We start from the raw sequence: 24384 nt of genomic DNA, 5'->3' as shown, positions 1-24384 counted from the left end.
TTCCAATTTTTTACTTCACATATACTCTTAAATGATAAAGAGAAATTTTCTGCTTCTCACAGAAGAAAAATGTACATTCAGCTTTTCCATTTTGATAACCAAGACTTGTTTTCTGGTGAAAAAAAGATACTGTTCCTTCCCCCTATCTCTCTGTCTCCTCTAGCTAAATGAGGATGCGAAAGCCTGAAACCCTGGCAGTTATGTGGTGATTGGAGGAGCCAGCCTTTAAAACAAAATGACACTGTGAAAAGCAGAGAGGTGACATGCAAAGAGCTGGTCTTTGGTGCACCTTTGAGCTACTATATCAAGCTATTGCAAAGCTTGCCCTGACTCCAGACTTAAAAGCTGTACTTCCTTTAATCATTTGTGTTGGGGACTCTTCCACTAAGATGCAAGTGCACTATGCCAGATACAGCACTTCTAGGTGTCTGCAACCTTGTGGGTTATTTTATTTTCTTATAGAAATCCATTATATACTGAAAATCATGAACTTCTTTCCTTTGAAATTTACTCAAAGATGAAATGCAGATCTGAAAAAAAATGAAAATTATTTCTTAACACCAAAAGTTGGATTAATTCCTAATGGCACGATGTAGTGAGTAAACAGGCCTGAGGTCACCTCTGCTGTTTTATGACAGTTTAATTTATCTGCCAACATTTTCACTGTCAGGAGAAAGCATATTTTAGAGGAATAGAAACAGGAAAACTGACCATTTGAACAAAGTACGCAAATATATAGGTTTGGTGACTTGACATTTCTAAGGAGCACTTAACACCGACTTTGTTCTAAATTAAGTTTAAAATGATTTAGTGGTCCTAGAGAAATCTCTTTTGAGCAAGAACAGATGACACTAGGTAAAAGGCCATTGTTGAGTGTAGGAGAGTAAAGTTACCAGCAATGGAATAAAAGGAACTCAGAGATCCCCAAAGCAAGGCTCTGTAGTCTCAGTGCTACAGCGTCAACCTCAATGGAAACCTGTCCAATCAATTCCTGCTTTCTCCAGGAAGCATTCCAACAATTTCTTTTCCATCCATTCCATGATGTTTTCCTTTCTCTCTTTTTTAAAGATCTTATTTATTTGAGAGAGAGAGAGAAAGAGAGAGTAGGTTGGGGCTGCAGAGGAGAGGGACAGAGGGCAGAGGAAGAAGCAGACTCCTTGCTAAACAGGGAGTCCAACATGGGTCTTGATCCCAAAACCCCAGGATCAAGACCTGAGCCGAAAGCTGACCTTCACTGACTGAACCACCCAGGCACCCCCATGTTGTTTTCCTCTTCATCAAACTCTTTGTGATAGTCTTATGTGTCAACTTGGTCAAGATGGCCCCCAGCCCTTTAATCAAGCACTAATCCAGGTGTTTCTGCAGAGATATTTTGTAGATACACTTGACATCTACAATCAGCTGACAGTAAATAAAGGAGATTACCCTTGGTAGGGTGAGCAGGCGTCATCCAATCATTTAAAGACCTTAAGAGCAAAGACCAAGATTTCTTGAAGAAAAAGGCATTCTGCCTCAAGCCTGTGGCAAGTCTTGCCTAAGTTTCTACCCTACTGGCCTGTCCTGTGGATTTCAGACTTGTACATTCTTTGTGAGTTGATTCCTTAAAATTTCTCTCTATATAGATAGATGTTCAATGGTAATATGAGAGAGAGAGATGCATAAATAGATAACATACATAGGTACATAGATGAATAGATAGGTATTGAGGTAGATATATATAAATACAAAAGACATGCACTCGTGCACACGTGCACACATGCACACACACACACACCCGTCAGTTCTCTTTCTCTGGAGAACCCTGAATTCAACACTATAGAATAAGCCAGATAGGGCAAAACCAAAACTGCCCCGATGAAGATAAAAAAATTGAGAATCCTTGGGATGTAAGAAACTACTGTTCAGTGACCTCTATAGAGAGACAACGGTGTGTAAATAAGACCTCCAAAATTCTATGTCATGGAGTGAAAACCGCAAGGGAAAATCTCCATATCCATAAAAAAATTTTACCATTAAAGATTTCTTAAAGCAGGCATTTTTTCCTGATAACATCTATGGATAAAGGAAAAACAGCAAGCTTTCTAGTTGAAATAATTTCGTTGGAACTTGTTCCATGGAAGAAAGGATAAAGCTCACCTACTCTTCTTTGCCTTATTTTGTTCACAGAACCATTTGGTTCCTTCTTTGTTGTTGTTGTTGCTATAATTCTATTATTAATCACATAGAGCATGAATTTATGGCAGCCTCCCTTAAGAGGGAAAAAGACTGCACTGAGAGTTTTAAATTACTTATATTCCCATAAAATGATTAATGTGTCAGCAAGGTCCAAACTCGGTCATGTGTCAATCACTTTTTCTTGTCTATATTAAGCATTTGTTGTATACCCCATGCTGTGCCAGGCCACAGGAGCTATGGACTTACCTTCAAAGAGCTTATTTTCTAGTCAGGGACAAAGATGAACCTTGGAAAAGCAATAATGAATAACATGACCCAGTGTAGAACTGAATGCTATCAGGTATAGTGCAGATTCTGCCTACCATTGGGCTTTAATAAAGGAGATAATTATCAGGGGCCCGTATTCTCAGAGAAGATTTCATAAAGAAGACATGTACACACCACTAGTAAGTAAGTTAAGATTCCTTTGCATTAAAACAAAATTCTCTGTGATTTTAGCAGGTTATTTAACCCAGTTCAGCCACAGTAATATACCTGTAAAATGGAAACAATTTTGTCTTTCTGGATCAGATATGATGCTTTTAGCTGAAAATTACTCTAACTCAACTAACTGGCTTAAACAAAATGGAATATATCAGCTCCAAAGGTGCAATTGTCATAGGATGGTTCAGTAATATCTGGGGCCCCAGATTCCTTCTGCTTTTCTGCTCTGTCATCTCTGGCTCCTTCTTTCTTAGGCAAGCTGTGGAACTTGTAGGTAAGTGCTGAAAGATTTCCAGTTAGTTGCCCAATATATAACTGTGCTGTAGAGCCTAATATTTGAAGGATACCATTGATTCTATTTGCAGGGTAAGAGTGAAAAATAAGTCTACTTAAAGGGCAAAAAGGGCAATTTTTAAGTTTCAAAGGTGATTTGACAAGGCATGACTTACTGAGTGTGTAACAGTCATTTTAAAACACTTAACACGTCACAGAAACTTCCTTCCCTCTTCTTGCTTTGTTCTCTTCTGTCATTCACTTTACAGAGAATTACCAAGAATCCTTCAAACCTTGCATTGTCTACTTAAGGATCTTAGAACATGTTGAAAGTATAAGAATTTAAAGCTGTTGCATGTTGATTGTTTTTTTTTTTTTTCATTGCTTATTTCACAGAAATGCTATCAGCCAGTTCTTAGATTCTGGCTTTCACAAATTCTTCAGTCTCCATGAGGTATAGCAGTTGTTTTCAAACTCAGTTGCATATTAGAATTGCTGATGAGGGCTTTTTAAATACCGACACAATAGTCCCAACTCTGATCAACAAAATTCAAATTTCTCAGAGTATCAGTATTAGTATTTAGTAACTTTAAAATTCCCCAAATGATTCTAGATGCAAGCAGGGTTGATAACATATGGGACAGAAAAATGGATCAAACTATTCATCAGTTAAGCAAGAGCACGAACTGTAAGCAACAACCATAAAATGGGTATTGCCATAAACTGAATGTTTGTGTGCCCCCACCCCCAAAATGTGTATGTTGAGACCTAATCCCCAATGTGATGGTGTTTGGAGGTGGGGATTTTGGGAGGTGGATTAAGCCATGAGGGTGGAGCCCTTATGAGTAGGATTAATGCCCTTATTAAGAAGACTCCTGAGAGTTCCCTTGCCCCTCCCACCATATGAAGATAAAACAAGAAGCCTATGGGTGGGAAGGAGTCCTCACCAGGTCATATTGGCACCCTGAACTTCTAGCTTCCAGTACTGTGAGAAATACATCTTTGTTTTATAAGCTACCTAGTCTCTGGTCATTTTTTTATAGCAGCCTGAAAGGATTAAGAGAGCCATCAACCCAAAGTAAGAGATAATTTCTGACCACATTCTTCAAAATTTCTGCAGCCACTTACTCCAACACTTTATATTGTTTTCTTAACTTTTTAATTAATCTTATTTATTATCTACCTTCCTCTGTAGACTAGAAACTCTACAAAGGCTGTCTTCTTCACAACTGAATGGATATCCAGTTACTAGAATAGTGCTGATCACATTTTATGTGCTTAAATATTTGTTGGGAAAAGGCGTGAATGGATAGGAATTGTGTCTGTTTTGGGACAAGTCTATATAAAACAATTTCAAAACAGTGGTAACGGTGCTAATACTGTGCTCAGGAGAGCAGGTCAACCTTAATTTGGGAGTTGTCAATCATCCGTGTTCTGAAAGTGAGCCACACATTGGAAGATCTCTCAGAAATAAATAACCTAGTAGGTCATTCAACAAGGAGTCTCTAGAACTTGAGAAGAGGGGTTTCACTTTTGGCCTCTGGAGGAAATGAATATAATTCAGATCAAGCAAGAGAGATGGTACCACTCAAAAGCATGAAAGGTACAGAAACTCTTTCTAAAGTGAAGAACTGGACAGAACAATTAGCTAGTGAATTTCTCAAGCAAACATGGATTTTAAAACTAATCTGAGACAAGAATATTTTGTTTCAAAGGCCTGAAGTGAGCAGACATTTAGGAGATAGCTAGTGATGGTGCCTCTCTAAGAGTGTCTGCGAGGAGTAGGAGTGGAATGACACACAGCTTGCCCTAGATGCTGGGCTTGGGGTCTCCCTCTGTAGGACATGCTAGCAGGCGGGTCCCTGAGGAATTGTACAATACAAACACTTTCATCTAAAGTTAAAAGTCTGGGCTTGGATGCTGGAGCTGTTGACATGCATTCTCAGGTTAGCTAAAGAAAAACAAAAAATAGTCCCAGCAAATGGATTTTAAAAAGAAAAAAAATCTATGCTCTCTAAACATTCATTTCAATACTCTCTGTATTTGTCTCATTTCCCTTAACTTCTTTTTAACGTTTTAAAAAATTTTTTATTTTTTATTTAAATTCAATTTAGTTAATATATAGTGTATTATTAGTTTCAGGGGTAGAATTTAGTGACTCATCAGTTGCATATAACACCCAACGCTCATTACAAGTGCCTCCTTAATACCCATCACCCAGCTTCCCAATACCTCCACCCACCTCCCCTCTAGCAACCTGCAATTTGTTTCTTATAGTTAGGAGTCTCATATGGTTTGCCTGCCTCCCTGTTTTTATCTTATTTTTCTTTCCCTTCCCCTATGTTCATCTGTTTTGTTTCTAAAATTCCAGATATGAGTGAAATCATATGGTATTTGTCTTTCTCTGACTGATTTATTTCACTTAGCATAATACCCTCTAGTTCCATCCATGTTGTTGCAAATGGGAAGATTTCACTCTTTTTGAGATGTAGATAGCATATCTTTACCCCTTTGTCTGCTGATGGACATCTAGGCTCTTTCTGTATTTTGCTGTTGTGGACATTCAGGTGCATGTGCCCCTTCAAATCACTATTTTTGTATCCTTTAGGTAAATACCTGGTAGTGCAATTGCTGGGTCATAGGGTAATTCTGTTTTTAATTTTTGAGGAAACTCCATGCTGTTTTCCAGAGTTGACTGCACCAATTTCCTTTCCCACCAACAGCAAGAGGGTTCCTGTTTTTCCACATCCTTACCAATATCTGTTTCCTGAATTGTTAATTTCACAATTCTGACTGGTGTGAGGTCTTCGTGGTTTTGATTTATATTTCTCTGATCCTGAATGATGTTGAGCATTTTTTCATATGTCTGTTAGCCATTTATATGTCTTCTTTGGAGAAATGTCTTCTGCCCATTTCTTGACTGGATTTTTTGGTTTTTTGGGTGTTGAGTTTGATAAGTTCTTTATAGATTCTGGATACTAGCCCTTTATCTAATATGTCATTTGCAAATATCTCCTCCCATTCCATAGGTTGCTTTTTAGTTTTGTTAATTGTTTCCTTTGCTGTGTAAACGCTTTTTATCTTGATGAAGTCCCAATAGTTCATTTTTGCTTTTGTTTCCCTTGCCTCTGGAGGCACGTCTAGCAAGAAGTTGCTGTGGCTGAGGTCCAAGACGTTGCTGTCTGTGTTCTCCTCTAGGATTTTGATGGATTCCTGTCTCCTTTAACTTGTTAATAAAAGTTTCATTGAAAAAAAAATTTAACCGTCTATTTTGAGATAAGGTAATATGTCCAAGGTGCTAAATGGGCTGTGACAGTGAAAGAGGGTCTGCTTAAGAGCCTGCATGTGCCACCAGAGTACACTGTCTTTTCACAACTCTGTCCCTTCACTTCTTTCAGCAACTATGAAGGCAGCCAACCTCTGGACTTCTAGTTCTGTGAGTTAAGACATGTACTTCTGTCTGAGCCAACCAGAGTCAGGTTCTTGGTCACCTGCTGCTGAAAATGCCTCTGCCTTTTTACCTGGTGAACACTTTCTCAGCTTTGACTCTCTGCTTTTGTGTAGCATTGAGTCATTGCCTACTTTCTTAGTGCTCCAGATTTCTATAATGGCACCTTTGCTTTTAGGGGTTATTTCTATCTCTGTCAGCCAGATGGCAACCCCTTAAGAGAAGGAAGTAAGGGGTGCCTGGGTGGCTCAAATGGTTAAGCATTTGCCTTTGGCTCAGGTCATGATCTCTAGGTCCTGGGATCAAGCCCCACACAGGGCTCTTGGCTCACCAGGGAGTCTGCTTCTCCCTCTGACTCTCCTCCTGCTCATGCTCTCTCTTTGTATCTCAATTTAATAAATAAAATTTATTTTTATAAAATAAATGTCTCAAATTAATAAGTGTCTCAAATTAATCAACAAAATCTTAGAGAGAGAGAGAGAAGGAAATAAGTCTTACTTATTTTTTTCCCCAGAATTGAAGGAGTCCTTGGCAAAACAATGGTGAATGAATGAATGAATGAATGAATGAATGGGTGACCTTAGAGACAAAGATTCTCTGTCAGAAATGCTGAAACATAATTAGTAGTTAGGAAAGGGATGATAAAGGACAGTGTGGAAGAGGGAGTGAGGAGAGAGCAAAATGGGAAAAATATGAGCCTGTGATTATGAGAAACTGATACATGATCAAATTAAGGTTTATGGAAATTTCATTGGATGAGAAAGAAAAAAGTCTGTATAAATGTTTTCAATAATAAACCACAGAAATAACTATTAATGCCTTTTTGGCATTTATCACTTCATTCCGCAGCTGTGGATTTGCCTGACTCCTGTCTTAATGGCAAGCAGCTCAAAGGCAGGCTTAGGCCTTGGATCTACATGGCATGCCCAGCACCAAACACAGTGTGTGTTAGACCCTCATTAAGGTCTGTTGAATTGAAAACTGAATGAAGACTTTAAAGCTTCAAAGTTAGATTTCACACTGATTACTGAAAGCACAGAAGAAATAACCTGCTGAACATGTTATTTGAGATTATTTGTTCCTCATTAAATTGAATTACCTTTTTTTCCCTTTAACACTCCCTAACTCAACAATAACATGTAAATCATGAGCTTTTAGTTCAGATTCAGAAATTAATCCATTAAGCACAAAATAATGTGCTTGATACTTAAAACCAGATTAACTAAAAAAAGTCTTTAGATATTGGATTCTCTGCAAATCAGCAAAAAAAAAAAAAATTTTTTTTTCTTTTTAGCCAAAAGCATTGTAAAGCCACACCTAGGGCAAAAATATGTAGGCCATTCTTAGCAATGTCTTTATTACAGTTTGGTATCTTAAAATGTGAACAGTATTATCTATATACTTCTCCACATGCTATTAAAGTCACACAGAGTAGTGAGGTGAATTTATCCCTTTGTTCTCCTCTGCTACCATTTTAATGGTATCATTTTTTGTGTTGTTACTATCCTATATTTTCCAATCTACTACTAGAATCTTAAAAGCTCTCATTATCCTCATTGTGCAAGTAGGAAAACAGAAGCATAAAGTGGCTCATTCTTTGCCATGTGGGAAATTCACTGAGCGGTCCAAAAAATGGACTACGAGGACAGTTGAAAGGAAACTTCCCCTGGCCATATCCACCTCAAAAGAAATTTGTCTGGATCTTTTGTCTCAAACCTGAGTAATAAAGAGCTCATTCTTCAAGGGGAAACATTATCGTGGGCCCTACTCCCTGATGTAGTCTTAAATTATTTCTACCAGTTTCTAAAATGATAATTGGATCACAAATATGTTGGTAATACTAAACAAAGTTCTCATGATGAAGACATATGAAGAACTCATGTAACATAAACCTCTCTCCTAGTTTTGATTTTATTTATTCATCTTCTATGTACCAAGTGCTGTTCTAGGTGCTACCCATAATAGATAAAAAGAAAAGAAGATACAGCCCCTGCCCTCATGTCTTCACAGCCTAGTGGAGAGTCAGACACGTAAACATGGTGCAGTTTAAGAAGTGCTTTAATTGAGGTAAACACTGAGTGCCAGGCTAGCCCGGACAGGGTGCCAACCTGGAACAGGGTGTTGGGGATGGTGTCAGAGAAGAGGGACAGAGAAGGGGACAGAGCAGTAGGTGAATGAGCAGGAAATGTCCAAAGTGTGTGGAGGGTAATGGTGGGAGGGAGAAACCATATGACCCAGCTGCTACTGGTAGTCCTTTTATAACCACAAAAGAAATCACTTGTAGGGTGAAACCAATATTATGGATGGCTGAGCAGAGAGATGGAAGAATCTGGATGCTTGATGGCTTCATTGAACTGCTGAATCAATCAACCCTGAAGTCACCCTACCTTGGGGCTTGTTTTAAAGTGAAATAATACATTTCCATACTCTCTAAATTTAAGTAGGGTTTTCATCTCTTGCAGGTATAAGCATCCTAAGCAATATGTGGAGGAGGTTTAGGGGGAAAGATAGTTCATTTTTGCACAGATTGAATTTGAGAAGGCTGTCAATCCACCTGGAGATTTCCTGGGGATAGATAGGTCTGATCACCTTTGTTGAAACAGTTTGCTGTTATTTTAAAATAACCTCAGCATAAACACTTTGAGTATACCCTCACCGTAGTACCTACAGTTAGCTGCACTTGAAGTAACTCCATGGCATCCTCAAGAACCCAGATGCTTTCTTACCTTCCTGCTCTGCCATCTCTAGATTATTTGCTTTTATTTATAGGTTTGTCCTCCCCTGCTCCCAAGGTGGTTACAGCAGCACCAAGCATCACATCCACATCCAGCAATGTCCAAAGGCCAAATCTGGAATACTTTTCCTTGTTCTTTCTTGAGAGCAAACCAAGTTTTGGAGTTGATGCTTCGAGGTGGCTAGTATTTGAAGGACTCCAATCAGGAGTCTGTGTTCAGAGGCAGCTACACCAAATTTACTTCAAATGAGGTTAGCTAAATCTGAATAAGAGGACCCACTAAGTAAGATAAGAGATTTTGGAAATCATTTTTCACTTGAGAAATGAATGGTATTCAAGGTATGTAACTGGTCAGCATTTTTGCCTTTGCAAAATGAAATATAAGAATGTGGCAAAATCCAACTCCTTTATAATAGCATCCTGGGCCTTGAACTCCATTTGGTCCTGGACTCTCATTAGCAGAGTGCACCTTCATCCCATCTGAATAGAAGGTTTTTGGTTAGAATATTGTTGCATTCCTATACATTATTTTATTCATGCAAGGGGCCACTATGTCAAAGGACAGAAGCTGGGGAACTTCTTTCAGCATATAGGATCAGCGAATAAGCCCTCTTTTGGCCTGCTTGCTAACAAATATTTGTACCTGTGGCAGAATTCATGTGAGGCTTTCTTTGTTGGAACATATCACTGGGGAGCAAGTTGTGAGTGGGTACACATATAGCCCCTACCTGCCTCTTAAAGTTGGAGGATACCAATGTTTACTGGACAATTTTGAGTGGTAAAAACAGCCCAGGATAACTTGCAACATCACTATACCAAGTTACTTCTTCCTACAGGGACCCGGGTATTATGCATCCAGATCAGACGAGTCCTGGCAGAAAGTCAAACCCTGCAGACAGACCTTCTGATCCTAGGAAATGACCTGAGAATGAGAGGCTTCTGGAAGAACCACTGCCTCACTCTGTACCAGAGTCTAATCAAGTGGTCTTTTTCCTCTATCACTGTTTCCTGTGTGTGTCTCCTGAACACCCAGCTCAGTCAGAAAGGAAAACATTTCTCAGATAAGAAGAGGACTTCTTACTGGCTCAGGGTATATGTGTGGATGTCCCATTCAAGAGCTTCCTTAAATAGCATCCCACATGCCCTTTATTCAGCTTCTACGGCATGGTTTTCTCACACCCACTATTTACAATCAGCACCTCCTGATGGCCAGCAACTGCCCAGATCTAACACCTCCTTCCTTTCCCCTTGAATTATTATACCAGAAAGCAGATCAGTGAGAGTGATGTTTTCCAGCTATACTGAAGAATGATTGACAAATAAAAATTGTGCATCTTTCAGGTATAAAATGTGTTGTTTTGTTATATGTATATATTGTGAAATGATTACCTAATTAACATATCCTTTATCTCACATCATTACCTCTTTTTTTATGGTAAGAATATTTAAGATCTAGTCTCTTAGCGAAGTTCAGGTATACAATATGTTGTTATTAACTGTAGTCACCGTACTGTACATTAGATCTCCAGAATTATTCATTTTATAACTGAAAGTTTGCACCCTATGACCAATATCTACCTTTTCCCGCCATCCCCAACCCTTGACAACAACCACTCTGTTAGGATGAGGACAACTTTTTTAGCTTTCACATATAGTGAGATCATACAGTATTTGGTTTTCTGCATCTGGCTTATTTCACTTAATGTATGTCCTCCAGGTTTATCCATGTTATCACAAATGACAGGATTCCATTGTGTTATATTCCAGTGTGTGTATCTGTGTGTGCAATCACATTTTATTTATCCATTTATCCACTTAAAGACATATAGATTGTTTCCATGTCTTGTCTACTATGAATAAGGCCATAATGAACATTGGAGTGTGAATATCTCTTCAAGAAAGTAATTTTACTTCCTTTGGATATGTACCTAGAAGTAAGATTATATGGATTATATAATAGTTCTCTTTTAATTTTCTGAGGAACCACTATACTGCTTTCCCTAATGTGTACCAGTCGACATTCCCATCAACAGTGTGTAAGTTGTGTTACCTTTTCTCCACATCCCTTCCAACACTTATCTTCCAGCTTTTTGATAATAGCCATCCTAACAGATGTGAAGTGATATGTCATTGTAGTTTTGATTTGTATTTCCTTGATGACTAGTAATATTGAACATCTTTTCATATAACCATTGGCCATTTTTATATCTTCTTTGGAAAAATGTCTTTACAGGGTCTTTGCCCATCTTTTAATTGGGTCATTTAGTTTTTGCTATTGATTTGTCTGAGTTCCTTATGTATTTTGGATATTAGCCCCTTATCAGACATATGGTTTGCAAATATTTTCTCCCAGTGTGTAGGTTGCCTCTTAATCTCCTTGAGTGTTTCCTTTGCTATGCAGAAACTTTTTAGTTTTATGTACAGGCATACTTTGTCAGTTCCAGACTACTGCAATAGAGCAAATATCACAATAAAATGAATCAAGTGAATTTTTTCATTTTCCATTGCATATAAAAGTTATGTTTACACTACAGTATAGTCTATTTAAAGTGCCCAATGGCATTATGTCTAACAAAACCAATGTGAATACTTTCATTAAAAAATACCATATTACTAAAAAATGTTAACCATCATCTGAGCTTTCATCATGTTATAATCTTTTTGCTGATGGAGGGTCTTGCCTCGATCTTGATGGCACTAATCGGGGTGGGGTGCATGTGGCAATTTCTTAAAATAAGACAACAATGAAATCTATCACACTGATTGACATTGAATGAAATCACTTCATGAATGATTTCTCTGTATCATATGGTGCTGTTTGAGAGCATTTTACCCATTGTGTATTTCTTGCTGCCTTTGGTGAAGATTACTTGAACATATATGGATGATTTTTTTAGAAATGAGGTAACTTTGAATTAGCTCTAGTTACAATGTATGTATATCATATCTAAATTTTTATAAGACTATGCATTGTTTTATGGAAAAAACAAAATATTTAAAGTCAGCTTACACTTTGAAAATTGCAGTACATTAATTACCATTAGTAATAAATAGTGTATGGCCTATCATTTTGAGATTTGGTGTTTTGAGTTACAAAAACTGATTCTCCTCATGCAGGTGTCCTATTTGAGTTTCTCTTTTACTGTGGATAACCAAATTATGCCCATGTATTTAAGTTCTAACAGTTGCCTGAGTTGTCACTTTCTGTTTAACTGAGCACCAGATACCCACAAACCAGCTTCCCACAGCAAAATTATAGATAACTTCCTGTAGCAGTCCTGTGTCCTTTATGGAGACTCTGTCTCCCTCTAATTTCCCAAATTTCCAAACTGTCACCTCTCCTCGTACAGATTTACAAAACCAAGTGTGTCAGCCTTATATCAGAAGAAGTTCTGGGGTGCCAGGTGGCTCAGTTGTTAAGCATTTGTCTTCGGCTTGAGTCATGATCCCAGGGTCCTGGGTTCAAGGCCTGCATCGAGCTCCCTCTTCAGTAGGAAGCCCGCTTCTCCCTCTCCCATCACCCTGCTTGTGTTCCCTCTCTTGCTGTCTCTCTCTCGTCAAATAAATAAATAAAATCTTTTTTTTAGGATATCTTTCTAAAAAAATAAAATAAAGAAAAAGTGTTCATGAGCTCTGCTTTCTTTGGAAAGGAAGAACTGTGAGTGTTAAACTAAAGGCAATTCAAATCAGGTTAACATTTGCCCTTGGCTGAGGGAAAAAAAAAAACCAAACCTCTAACTTACCATGATTAATAAAGCATATTCATTCAACCAGCCCCTGTGTGTCCTAGAACATAAGAAGTTTGTTTCCAGCATATCCAGTGAATAGAATAGTGGAATTTTTTAACTGAAGTACAACTGCTTGTTATATAATGAACAGAATGGAAATTCCAACTCTACAGATGCAGGTATTTGGGGAAAATGGGTCTAGTCAGTGGCTTGTTATCTTCTTGGTGCTCTTTGGTTAGACACTCCAGGTCACTGACTATGAACAAAGTAAACCCTGCTCTTTTATTAACCACCTGTGAAAATGAGGGCAAAGGATCAACTAGGTCATGGGCAGATTGCCAGATTTTCTCTGATGAGCCAGAAATAGATGCTTTCAAAAATGGGCTGACCTCTTCCTTTTGTACTTCTCTCCTTCCAACATATCAACACCTACTTAGATAATATTTATTATTCTTATCTGAATTGTGAATGCCAGAGTAACCTCACTTGAAAAATGATGCTTTAAAATTTCATGAAATTATACACTCAACTTTTATTTCTTAGCTTGGAATATATATGCCAATTTTCTGAAAACTTTGCATTTTTCCTCCTCTGTAGTCTTTTATGGATAGTCTCCAATAGTCAAAGCTGTACAATGTAAATTTTCTTGGTTTTATGTGGATAATTTATTTTATTTCATTCTCAGAGAAGCCAGGAAGGTATCTCTTTTCCAGTTGGGATGCAACTGAATATCTGGACTGGAAAATTCCTAAGTACACTGGGTATATCATTCACTCTCATGCCACTATGTTTAACATCTTTTGAAAGTAGAAACCTAGCATAAGAAATTGTCAGGGCGTGGGCGCCTGGGTGGCTCAGTGGGTTAAGCCGCTGCCTTCGGCTCAGGTCATGATCTCAGGGTCCTGGGATCGAGCCCCGCATCGGGCTCTCTGCTCAGCAGGGAGCCTGCTTCCTCCTCTCTCTCTGCCTGCCTCTCTGCCTACTTGTGATTTCTCTCTGTCAAATAAATAAATAAAATCTTTAAAAAAAAAAAAAAAAGAAATTGTCAGGGCTTAAAAGAAATGGGATGGGATTCCCACCAGCTCATATCCCCCTTGTTGGGAGGTAGGGAGCATGAAGGGACTCTAAAGAAAACTAATATTTCCATGGATTTATAAGTTGTTTTATTTTTTTTTTTAAGATTTTATTTATTTATTTGTCAGAGAGAGAGAGAGAGAGAGAGCGAGCACAGGCAGACAGAGTGGCAGGCAGAGGCAGAGGGAGAAGCAGGCTCCCCACAGAACAAGGAGCCTGATGTGGGACTCGATCCCAGGACGCTGGGATCATGACCTGAGCTGAAGGCAGCTGCTTAACCAACTGAGCCACCCAGGCGTCCCTATAAGTTGTTTTCTATTTGAAAATTTTTATATCAAATCATCTGTCTAGCAGAAATCTTCCTTGACAGGTTTTTTTTTAAATAAGTAACCTAAAATTCTGTTCTCTTTTGTTTAGGCCCGTAAGCAAAGGAAGGAAATATTTAATTCTAAAGAAGTGCAGGAAAACTGGTTTGTAACAGAAAGTGGAATTCAACCTAGCAGAGCTGCTCTCTATAATGCTTATATAAGGGGGATGCAGAGTTCAGAGTGAGATGAAGGGTGATAGATGTTTATACACAAGTTTACAATATGCTTCTAAGTAGTACAGATGGTACTCTCAAGGCTCAACTTCAAGGCAACTTTAAGACATTGAAAATAAAAATAAATTTGTTGAATGAGATCAGTTGCCTATAGGGGCACATACCTCCAAGTGCTTTTCTATTAATAGGTATTCAGGAGTCTCTCCAACACCAAATTCCAATTAATATGGCTTTGATGTAGCTCCCACAGAACATGGCTGGAATATGATTCTAACCAAGGAACCCAGTTAATTTAACCATTCCAGGTCTTGACAAAGACTGTGCCAAAAAAAGAGGAAGGATGGGCATGGAGCCTAGACAAGGAGAGCAGAATAAGCAGGTATTTAGTTATTGGTAGCTGAGTTCTGCACTGCCCAAGGAAATCATATTTTGATTGGTTGAATTGAGCTACCTAGTCTGCTGAAAGGGTTACCTTAGAGTGGAAATATTCAGATGCTTCCCTCCACTGAGTCCCAGTTTCCCCATCAGTGTGAACCACAGGAGATAATTTCTGAGAGGTTATGGGGGATACTTTATATAGGGACATGCAGGCCCCTGTCAAGACATGACTTTTAATATTAGAGAACTGAGGAGCCATTGCAATGATTGAGATTATCAGGAACTAACAATGTAAAAGAATAGAAGGATCAAATTAGCTAATCCACATAAGGCACTTAGCATCAAGCCTAGTCCATAAATAGTGCTTAATAATGGGTAATCGTGATTATAAATACCATACTTCAGTGAAGCTATCAAAGTAGCTCTTCTTCACTAAGAGTAAATTATGAAGAAATAGAATATCTGAATAGACCAATAACTAGTAAGAAGATTAAATCAGTAACCAAAAATCTCCCAACAAAGAAAAGGCTTGGACAAGATAGTTTCACTGGTGAATTCTATCAAACGTGTAAAGAATTAATGCCAATCCTTCTCAAACTCTTCCAAAACTAATTGAAGAGGAGGGGTCACTTCCTAAATTATTCTGTGTGGCCACCATTACCCTGATACCAAGTTACATAAAGACATAACAAGAAAAGAAAACTAGAGACCGGGGGTGCCTGGGTGGCTCAGTCAGTTAAGCATCTGCCTTCAGCTCAGGTCATGATCCCAGGGTCCTGGGAACGAGCCCCGCATCGGGCTTCCTGCTCAGCAGAGAGCCTGCTTTTTTCTCTCCCTCTGCCTGCCACCTGTGCTCTTTCTCTCTCTGTCAAATAAATAAACAAAATCTTTAAAAAAAAAAAAAAAAAAGGAAAAGAAAAAAGAAAACTAGAGACCAACATCCCCGATGACTATTGATGCAAAACCCCTCAACAAAATCCTAGTGAGCAGAATTCTACTACATGTTAAGAAGATTACATGATGGGGCGCCTGGGTGGCTCAGTGGGTTAAGCCGCTGCCTTCGGCTCAGGTCATGATCCCAGGTCCTGGGTTCAAGCCCCGCATTGGGCTTTCTGCTCAGCGGGGAGCCTGCTTCCTCCTCTCTCTCTGCCTGCCTCTCTGCCTGCTTGTGATTTCTCTCTGTCAAATAAATAAATAAAATCTTAAAAAAAAAAAAAAAGAAGATTACATGATGACCAAGAGGGATTTATTCCTGGAGTGCAAGGATAGTTCAATATACAAAATATCAATCACTATCAGACAAAATTAACAGAATAAAGGCAAAACGGTCATATCAATTGATGCAGAAAAAGCACTGGCTAAATTTAACATTCTTTCATGATAAAAATACACAACAGTGTAGGAATAAAAAGAAAGTATTTCGGCACAATAAAGGCCATATATAAAAAGCCCACACTATTCAATCGTAGCATCATACCCAATGCTGAAAGACTAAAAGTTTATCCTCTAATATCAGGAACAAGACAAGGATGTTAATTTTTGCCCCTCTATCCAACTAAGTATTGTTGAATAACATTGGAAGTTCCAGCCAAAGCAATTAGAGAAGAAACAGAAATAAAAGGCATCCAAATTGGAAACAAAGAAGTAAAATTATCCCTTTTCACAGATGATATACTCTTATATGTAGAAACCATAAAGATTACACACACACAGGGGCACACACACACTATTATAAGTAATAAATGAATTCAGCAAAATTACAGGACACAAAACACATGGACAAAAATCAATTGCATTTCTATATACCAATAATGAGTAATCTGAAAAAGAAATTAAGAAACTTTATAATAGTATTAAAATTGGAGATAAATTTAGCTATAGCAAAGGACTTTTATACTGAAAACTACAAAACATTGCTGAAAGTAATTAAAGAAGACAAAAATAAGTGGAAAGATAAACTGTATTCATGGATTAGAAGACCCAATATTGTCAAGAGTACTACCCAAAGAAATCTAAAGATTCACTGAAATCCCTATCAAAATCCAAATGATGGGGTTGGGTTTTTTTTGCAAAAATAGGGAAAAAAATCCATTCTGAAATTCATATGGAATCTCAAGGAAACCCAAGTAGCCAAAACAATCTTGAAAAAGAAGTACAAAATTGGAGGTTTCAGGCTTACTGGCTTCAAAACTTACTACAAAGCTACAGTAATCAAAACAGTGTGTTACATAAAAACAAACAAACAAAACAATGAAATATAATAGAGAGTCCAGAAATGAACTCTGACATATATGGTGAAATGATTTTTCACAAGGGTGCCAATACCATTTAAAGGGGAAAGGACAGTCTTTTCAACAAATAGTGTTGGGAAAATTGAATATCCACATGCAAAAGAATGCTTTTGGACCCTTACTTTGCATCATATACAACAATTAACTCAGAATAGATCAAAGACCTTAACATATACTCTTAGAGGAATACATAGAGAAAAACTTAATAGTAATAGATTTGGCATGATTTTTTTAATGTGACACCAAAAGCACAGGCAACAAAAGAAAAAAAAATAGATAAGTTGGGTTTTGTCAAAATTGAAATATTTGTACATCAAAGGACACTAATTCAACAACAAAAAATAACCAAGTCAATTTAAAAAATAGGCAAAGCCTTGAATAGGCATTTCTCCAAAAATCACAAATAGCCAATAAGCACATGAAGAGAAGCTTAGTATCACTAATCATTAGAGAAATGAAAATCAAAACCATAATGAGATACCACTTCATTCTCATTATGATGACTATTATCAAAACAAATAAACAAAACTTTAAAAACAAATGGTGGAATGAATGTGGAGAAATTGGAGGCTTTGTGCACTGCTGGTGGGAGTATTTGGTACAACCACTATAGAAAACAGTATATCAGTCCCTAGAAAAATTAAAGATAGAATTGCCATATGATACAGCAATTCCACTTCTGGGTATATATTCAGAAGAATTGAAAACAGGGTCTTGAAGAGATATTTGTAAACCCATGTTCATAACAGCATTATTCTCAGTTGCCAAAAGGTGGAAATGATGTAAACATCCATTGACAGATAAATGTGTAAACAGAATATAGCATATACATATGATGGAATGGTATTCAGCTTTAACAAGGAAGGATGTGTTGACACGTTTCCACATGGATGAACCTTGAGGACATGCTTAGTGAAATAAGCTGTACACAAAAGTCTGATACCAATTATACAAGGTACTGAAAATAATTAAACTTATAGAGACAGAAAGTAGAATGGTGGTTGCCAGGAGATGAGAAGGGTGAATGGTGAATGCAGAGTCAGTGTTTTATGAATTATGAATATAGCGTCTGAGTTGCAGAAGATGAAGAGAGTTCTGGAGATGGATGGTAGTGATGGTTGCACATCGCTGTGGATAATACTTAATGCCACCGAACTGTATATTTTAAAATAATTAAAATTGTAAATTTTATGTTATATATATTTTACTATAATAAAAATATGTAGCCCCTCCTCCTCTAAATCTATACTCTCCAACAGATTTCTGGTTATCATTTCTCTTTATGGATAATTTTCCTGTGTAGAAAATACATGGCTTAGTAAGCCCTACCCTGACAAGTCCTCAAGGCCGACAACCAGCAGTCATTCTGATTTATACATCAGGCTCTTCGAAGTGTAGGTATCAAGGAACTAAGTCTTACAGAAGGATAACTGACAAAACTTCATTTCTAGATGATATTACCGTGACTCAGACTCTAAAAAGCAGTGACAGCCTAAGCTTGGGCTCTAGGGAAGTTTTGGTTACCTCTTCTCTGTCTATTAGCAAAACCCGGCCTATTATAAAAAGCAGTGCAATTGTCAACTCCAAGATAGGCCCTGTTTCCCCTTCCTTATTACAAAACTAACTTTAAGTTAAAAATACCCAAGAATGGGGCACCTGGGTGGCTCAGTCACTTGCATGACTGACTCTTGGTTTCAACTCGGGTCATGACCTCAGTGTCCTGAGATTGAGCCCTGTGTCAGGCTCCACCCTCAGCGGGAGTCTGCTTGAGATTCTCTCCCTTCTCCCCTGTCCCTCCCCAACTCGTACATTTGCGCACGCAGTCTCTCCCACTCTTTCTCTTGCTTTCTCTCAAATAAATAAATCTTAAAAAAAACCCAAAAAACCCAGGAATGATTTCCCAAACTACAATTACTTTCTCTTCTGGGTTGGAGCAAGAACTGGATGAAAACTTACTACTGCCGTAGAAAGTCTCTGAAACTACCAATCTATTCTAAAGTCTTCAGCTGCTTCATGTGGGAACATATGTGGAATGTGTCTTTTTTTTTTTTTAAGATTTTCTTTATTTATTAGAGAGAGAGAGCACAAGCAGGGGGAGAGGCAGGCTGAGGGAGAGGGGCAAGCAGATTCCCAGCTGAGCAGGGAGCCAGACATGGGACTCTATTCCAGGACCCTGGAATCATGACCTGAGCCGAAGGCAGACACTTAACTGACTGAGCCACCCAGGCACCCCCAACTGTGTCTTTCTTACACTGCCAACATTGTGAAGGGTGAGAGAGTGAGGAGAAAAATAGCACCGTTCAACTAGGAAGGCAATTTTTAAAGAATAGGGTAAAAACCCTTCTCCTCCTTATATTCCAGGCTCCCCTGTCTTCCCAAGGCTAAGATGGGAGCCTCTTCCATGTCCTCTTATAGGTGTCCATTGTTGGGACTGTAAGCCTTCTCATATTGCATTGACACCACCTGTTTACTCTATCTCCCATTGGAATGGAAGCTATTTCACAAACTGTGTCTTCAGTCTGTTACCTCAGGGCTAGGGCTGTCCTGGCACACAATAAGAACACAAAAATTCCTGACCAGAAAGATAAACAGCATACTGCTGTGTTTCATTAACTCCACAATCCCAACAATTATTAGACATTTCATTTGCAAGACCACTAAAAAAGAAAAAAAATTACAATCAGAAGATACCAGAAGTTGTAAAATGTTCCAGTGTTAGGGTTAATATCACCTTGATTTCAGGCCTGGAAGAGGGAAGAGATGGCCACAAAAAGATTGAAGACTAATTGGTATCACTTCATAAATACAGGTATGTGCATATACATTTATACAAACAAACACCTTTTTTAATTAGTTCACTTGGCCTATCTTGAGCTTTTCCTTTCAGACCAGATGTCGTTTCAGATTTTAAAGAATCACCCTCTTGTCTGAACACCAGGTAATTAAAAATAGAGGGACCTGTCCCCATTTCTTAGCTATGGTTATATTCTGAAGCTCTAGAAAAGAGTATTATTTGTTGTCTCTACCATGGCAGTTTAAATGATGAGAATCAGTGAATTAAAGGGGAAATACTTTTGCCTCCAGGCAAGATTATAATAAAAGAAGCCCATTCATCATCTGCTGAGGGAAACATGTCACTACAAAAATTACTAGGTAATGAAAAATCTGGGCAGTTCCATTGCACTTTTAATCAAAAGATCTCAAAACAGTCCCACCATGTCATCAACAAAGTCTTGTCATCAACAGGATACAAAGTAGAAAGTGTCCCTTTCCATAGTATTGTACATCATGAATCTAAGATTTTTAAAAGGTTAAGCCAATTAATAAAAAGCAAATAATAATTATAATCATTATATATACAGATACACTTATATATAAATGCATACACATACACACACAAAATTTTACTTTGGTGGCATATCAAGTGAGATTATGTGTGAATATTTGATTGTAAATCCCTAAACACCACCCAAGCAATAATAACGAGCTGAGTTTCAATCCTGGCTCTACCACTTCCTCCTGCTGTGACCTTAGGCAAGTGTGCTACCTTTTTTAAGTGTCAGAGAATTGTAACAATATGCACCTCACTACAACCAATGTCCCTATAAAGCACTTGGAAGAATGGCTGGCATATGGCAAGTGCTCTGTAAATATTAGCTCCCTGCATTTGAACTACAATAGACGCCCATTTACCACTCCCACAAGGCTCACTTCTCCCATGCAGCCTGGCCTTAGTTTCACAATGTTTTCATTTCATTATTCCCAGTTTGGTCTCACTTCCCTCACCACCCAGTCTAGGACCCATACAACTACTGCATTTGGTACCCCCTGGGGTTCGTTCTTCTTGGCCCTTCCACCTCAACTTCCTACCATTCCTTTTATGATATCCCCAGGTCGGGGTCTTTACAATGACCCCAGCTCTGTCTTCTCAACTCTAATCCATCCTACAAAGCTTTACCTGTTTTATGAAATCCTAAGCATGGCCTTTCTCTGCTCAAAATTCTCAAAGCTTCCCCACTTCCCCACTAAGTTCACTTCTGACCACAGCATTCAAGACATCCCATTTTTGGCTTTCATCTACCTTTCCAGGTATCTCTTCATCTTAGCCAATCTGATGTACTTACCCCTATGCCAAATTCCCCCACATCCATGGTTTTGTTCATACAATTTTCTTTTATTGCAAAGTCCTCCCCTTCATCTCTGCCTTTAAAAATCCTAACCTTCCTTCTAAACCAATCTCAAATTCCACCTCCACTGCAGTGTACCTTTCCAACCTCCTTTGAACTGTCTTTGGTGTGTCTTCTTTGGGATCCTTATATTTAATCTTGCATTGGGGTTTATCCCATCATAAGGCCTGCCTCACCTCTGTAGTCTATCTGTGACTTTGCTTATACAAGTGGACAATAAATATGGATGTTACCACTGTGTTTAACTGGTTATATATGAATATACATATTTACTTTGAGCCTCTGTGTCAAATATGCAACTAAAACAGGAAGATAAAATCAAATAAACCCTTGGTGTTTGCTGCCATATTTAGCAATATATGGTGGGGGTGCTGGGTTGTTGTTATCTCTACCCAACAGAATCTTCCAGATCATCAAACCAATAAATCATTGGTTCCTTTAACATGCAACAGATAAAAACTTGGCCATGATGTTCACTCAGTTAACTATAGTACTGCTAAAAATATCTTAATCTGGATGTGGATTTAAACTGAAAATTGAACAATACATGGTTTTACTTTTGTTTGTTTTAGGTTTTGATTTAGTGATGTTAAGGGGAAAAAACAAAACCATTACAGTTCTTGCTATAACAGAGGGTTTAGTGAAATCTTCTATCCAATCTTAGAACAGAAAGATGTAGACAATAGAGCTAAGATTCAGTAATTTAAGATAAGCCTATAGAATATCAAATGAAACTATTTTTTTAAAACGTATGTTAACCCTATATTCACTGTTTTATAGTTTTCAATGCCAATGAGGCCTCTTGGTGAGCAAGCCAAACAAAATATGATTTGTTAAACTATATGGAAAACAGTGATTTTTGAAAATCAGAGTATCTTGGTAATGGATCCCAAAGACTTCTCAGATTTTTCAGTCTGGTCCTAAGCTACTTGGCCAGGAATATGACTAAAAAAATGCTCTAAGGGCATCTCTGGAAAACTCAATTCAAGAAACCTTGCCTCTTGAGATTACCAAGAAGTTTGACATGGCTGTGTAGCCCAATCTAATCAGAATAGTCAACAATTAAAATTCAGTAATGCCTCCAACAAGAAGACATATTAAATAAATAACAGATTAAATAAATAAATAAGATGATGCCTTTGGAGAGCAGCAACACTTTTTTTTTTTCTTTAAATAACTTCCTTCTCCTACCTCTAAGTTGGGAAACTATCACAGGAACAGCCATATTATTAATAGTTTTACAGGTCAGTTCCTTTCTTTAGTGCTATGCATAAAATGATCATCATTTCCAAGTTTTCCCAAGCTACTTTTATTCCACATGATTCATTTTAAGTAGGGGCAGTCTCTTAATTCTATAATCTAATCTTTTATATTGTGGATTTTCATATAAATAAATTCATGTACAGTTTAAAAGAAAAAGCCTTCTCAGACAATCTTACCACTAATCTTTTATTTAGACACTGTTTACTCCTAAAACCATGGACAGTTAATGAAAGGCCAGTTTGGACCATTGCTAAGGCCCCAGTGCTTATTCTCATTGCCTCCCTCTCTATCCTTTGAGAACCTTATGAGAATGTAAAAGGCTTTACACACTGCCTCTTACTAGTTAGAGTTCCCCTCAAAGTCTTATTCTCTAAAAATATTGGGGCGCCTGGGTGGCTCAGTGGTTAAAGCCTCTGCCTTCAGCTCAGGTCATGATCCCAGGGTCCTGGGATCGAGCCCTGTATCGGGCTCTCTGCTCAGCAGGGAGCCTGCTTCCCTTCCTCTCTCTCTCAGCCTGCCTCTCTGCCTACTTGTGATTTCTGTCTGTCAAATAAATAAAATCTAAAAAAAAAAAAAAAAGAAACTTAAAAAAAAATTAAACAAGTTTGTTTCCTGAGGGCATCCACTGAATGATCAGAACTCTCCTCCGACCCCATTCCTTCTATAACAGCATTAGGAAAACTCACCGTTGGCATTTCAATAATTGATGGTCTGGGGATAAAAGTCTGGAAAGTAACTGCTTCACAGTCTGATTTACCTTCTAGTGACCCAGGTGAATCCTCAGCGGTCTCAGCAGGCTGATTGGAAATGTGGTTGCTTGAATTCAGATTTGCACTGCCATTTTTCTCTGAGCAGATACTGGAATCTCCCCTTTTCTCTGGAGTTCCTTCTTCCCCTTTCGAGTGACATGAGTGCCTCTCTGCTTTGGCCATGGGCTGAACATAGATGGTGGAATGAGTATCAGCTGCGCTGGGCTGATCAAAGGGTGCATTCTCCCTTGTATTCCCAAAACAAGCAAGCAGAGCTGAGCATGGAAAAGGATGCATCCTTCTAGATGGAGATTTCAGTCTTTTGGTGAGCCTTGCTTTCCATGTGGACATGACCTGCAGTGAAACATTGCCAAGTTCAAAGTGGGGGAAACTTTTCCAGGGGTTCGATCACCTCCAGTTTCCTTATAGTAACTATTTCCTTTCCTGAAAAGAAGGACTTTCTAGTGGTTACCCTTAAATAGAAGATTAGGAGATGGCAATGCCACCTTCTCTTGGAGACACTTAGCACCCAACTCCCCTCCGGGAAGCGTCTGTCCCAGGGCGATTTCACGCTCTTCGTTCCTCTATGCTGTCAGTGGCTAAAGAAAGCTGTCTGTGAGGCATGTGTTGGCTTGGGTTACAGTCCCCAGGCAGGGCAGACGCTTCAGTGTAAGGCAGTGCCAAGTCAAAAGACAGTTGCTTCAGGTTACCTTGAAGGCATAAAGATAATGTAGCCTGATAGCGTCCGCCATAATAGCGTCAGCCTGTGTATCAATAACATCATAACAGCAGCATAACCTTCTTTGGTTACCCCCTTCAAATATTTATTCTCCCAAACAAAACAAACACCACCCAGTTACCCATCATGATCGAGGACCTCTAGAGGGTCCTCGACCCTGGCAGCTGTTTCATTATTAAAATAGGAGGTAGATTTGAATCTTTTGTCTGGAGAGATCCATGTTTGGGTTTGATGTCACAGGGACTTTTCTGGATCTTTCTTGAATCTTCCTCAAAGAAGCTTCCTGGCTTCAGGATCCATATTCCTCCTTCTGGTAATTAT

The 24384-nt window shown here is 38.4% G+C and overlaps 1 protein-coding gene across 1 annotated transcript in view; it reads right to left on the bottom strand.

The window, feature by feature from the left end:
• The window catches only part of FAM107B (family with sequence similarity 107 member B), a 228798-nt gene extending 205049 nt beyond the window's left edge, over positions 1-23749 (bottom strand). Inside the window, exon 1 of the mRNA XM_047741391.1 lies at positions 23262-23749. Coding sequence (XP_047597347.1) covers positions 23262-23675 — 414 coding nt within the window. The 5' untranslated portion in view covers positions 23676-23749. The remainder of the gene's footprint in view (positions 1-23261) is intronic.
• Between the last annotated feature and the right edge of the window lie 635 nt (positions 23750-24384).

This window comes from Lutra lutra, chromosome 8 (assembly GCF_902655055.1).
Source record: "Lutra lutra chromosome 8, mLutLut1.2, whole genome shotgun sequence".
In the NCBI taxonomy this organism is placed as follows: Eukaryota; Metazoa; Chordata; class Mammalia; order Carnivora; family Mustelidae; genus Lutra; species Lutra lutra.
The sequence above is the reverse complement of the archived record's forward strand: the minus strand, read 5'-3'. Positions and strand labels throughout refer to the sequence as shown.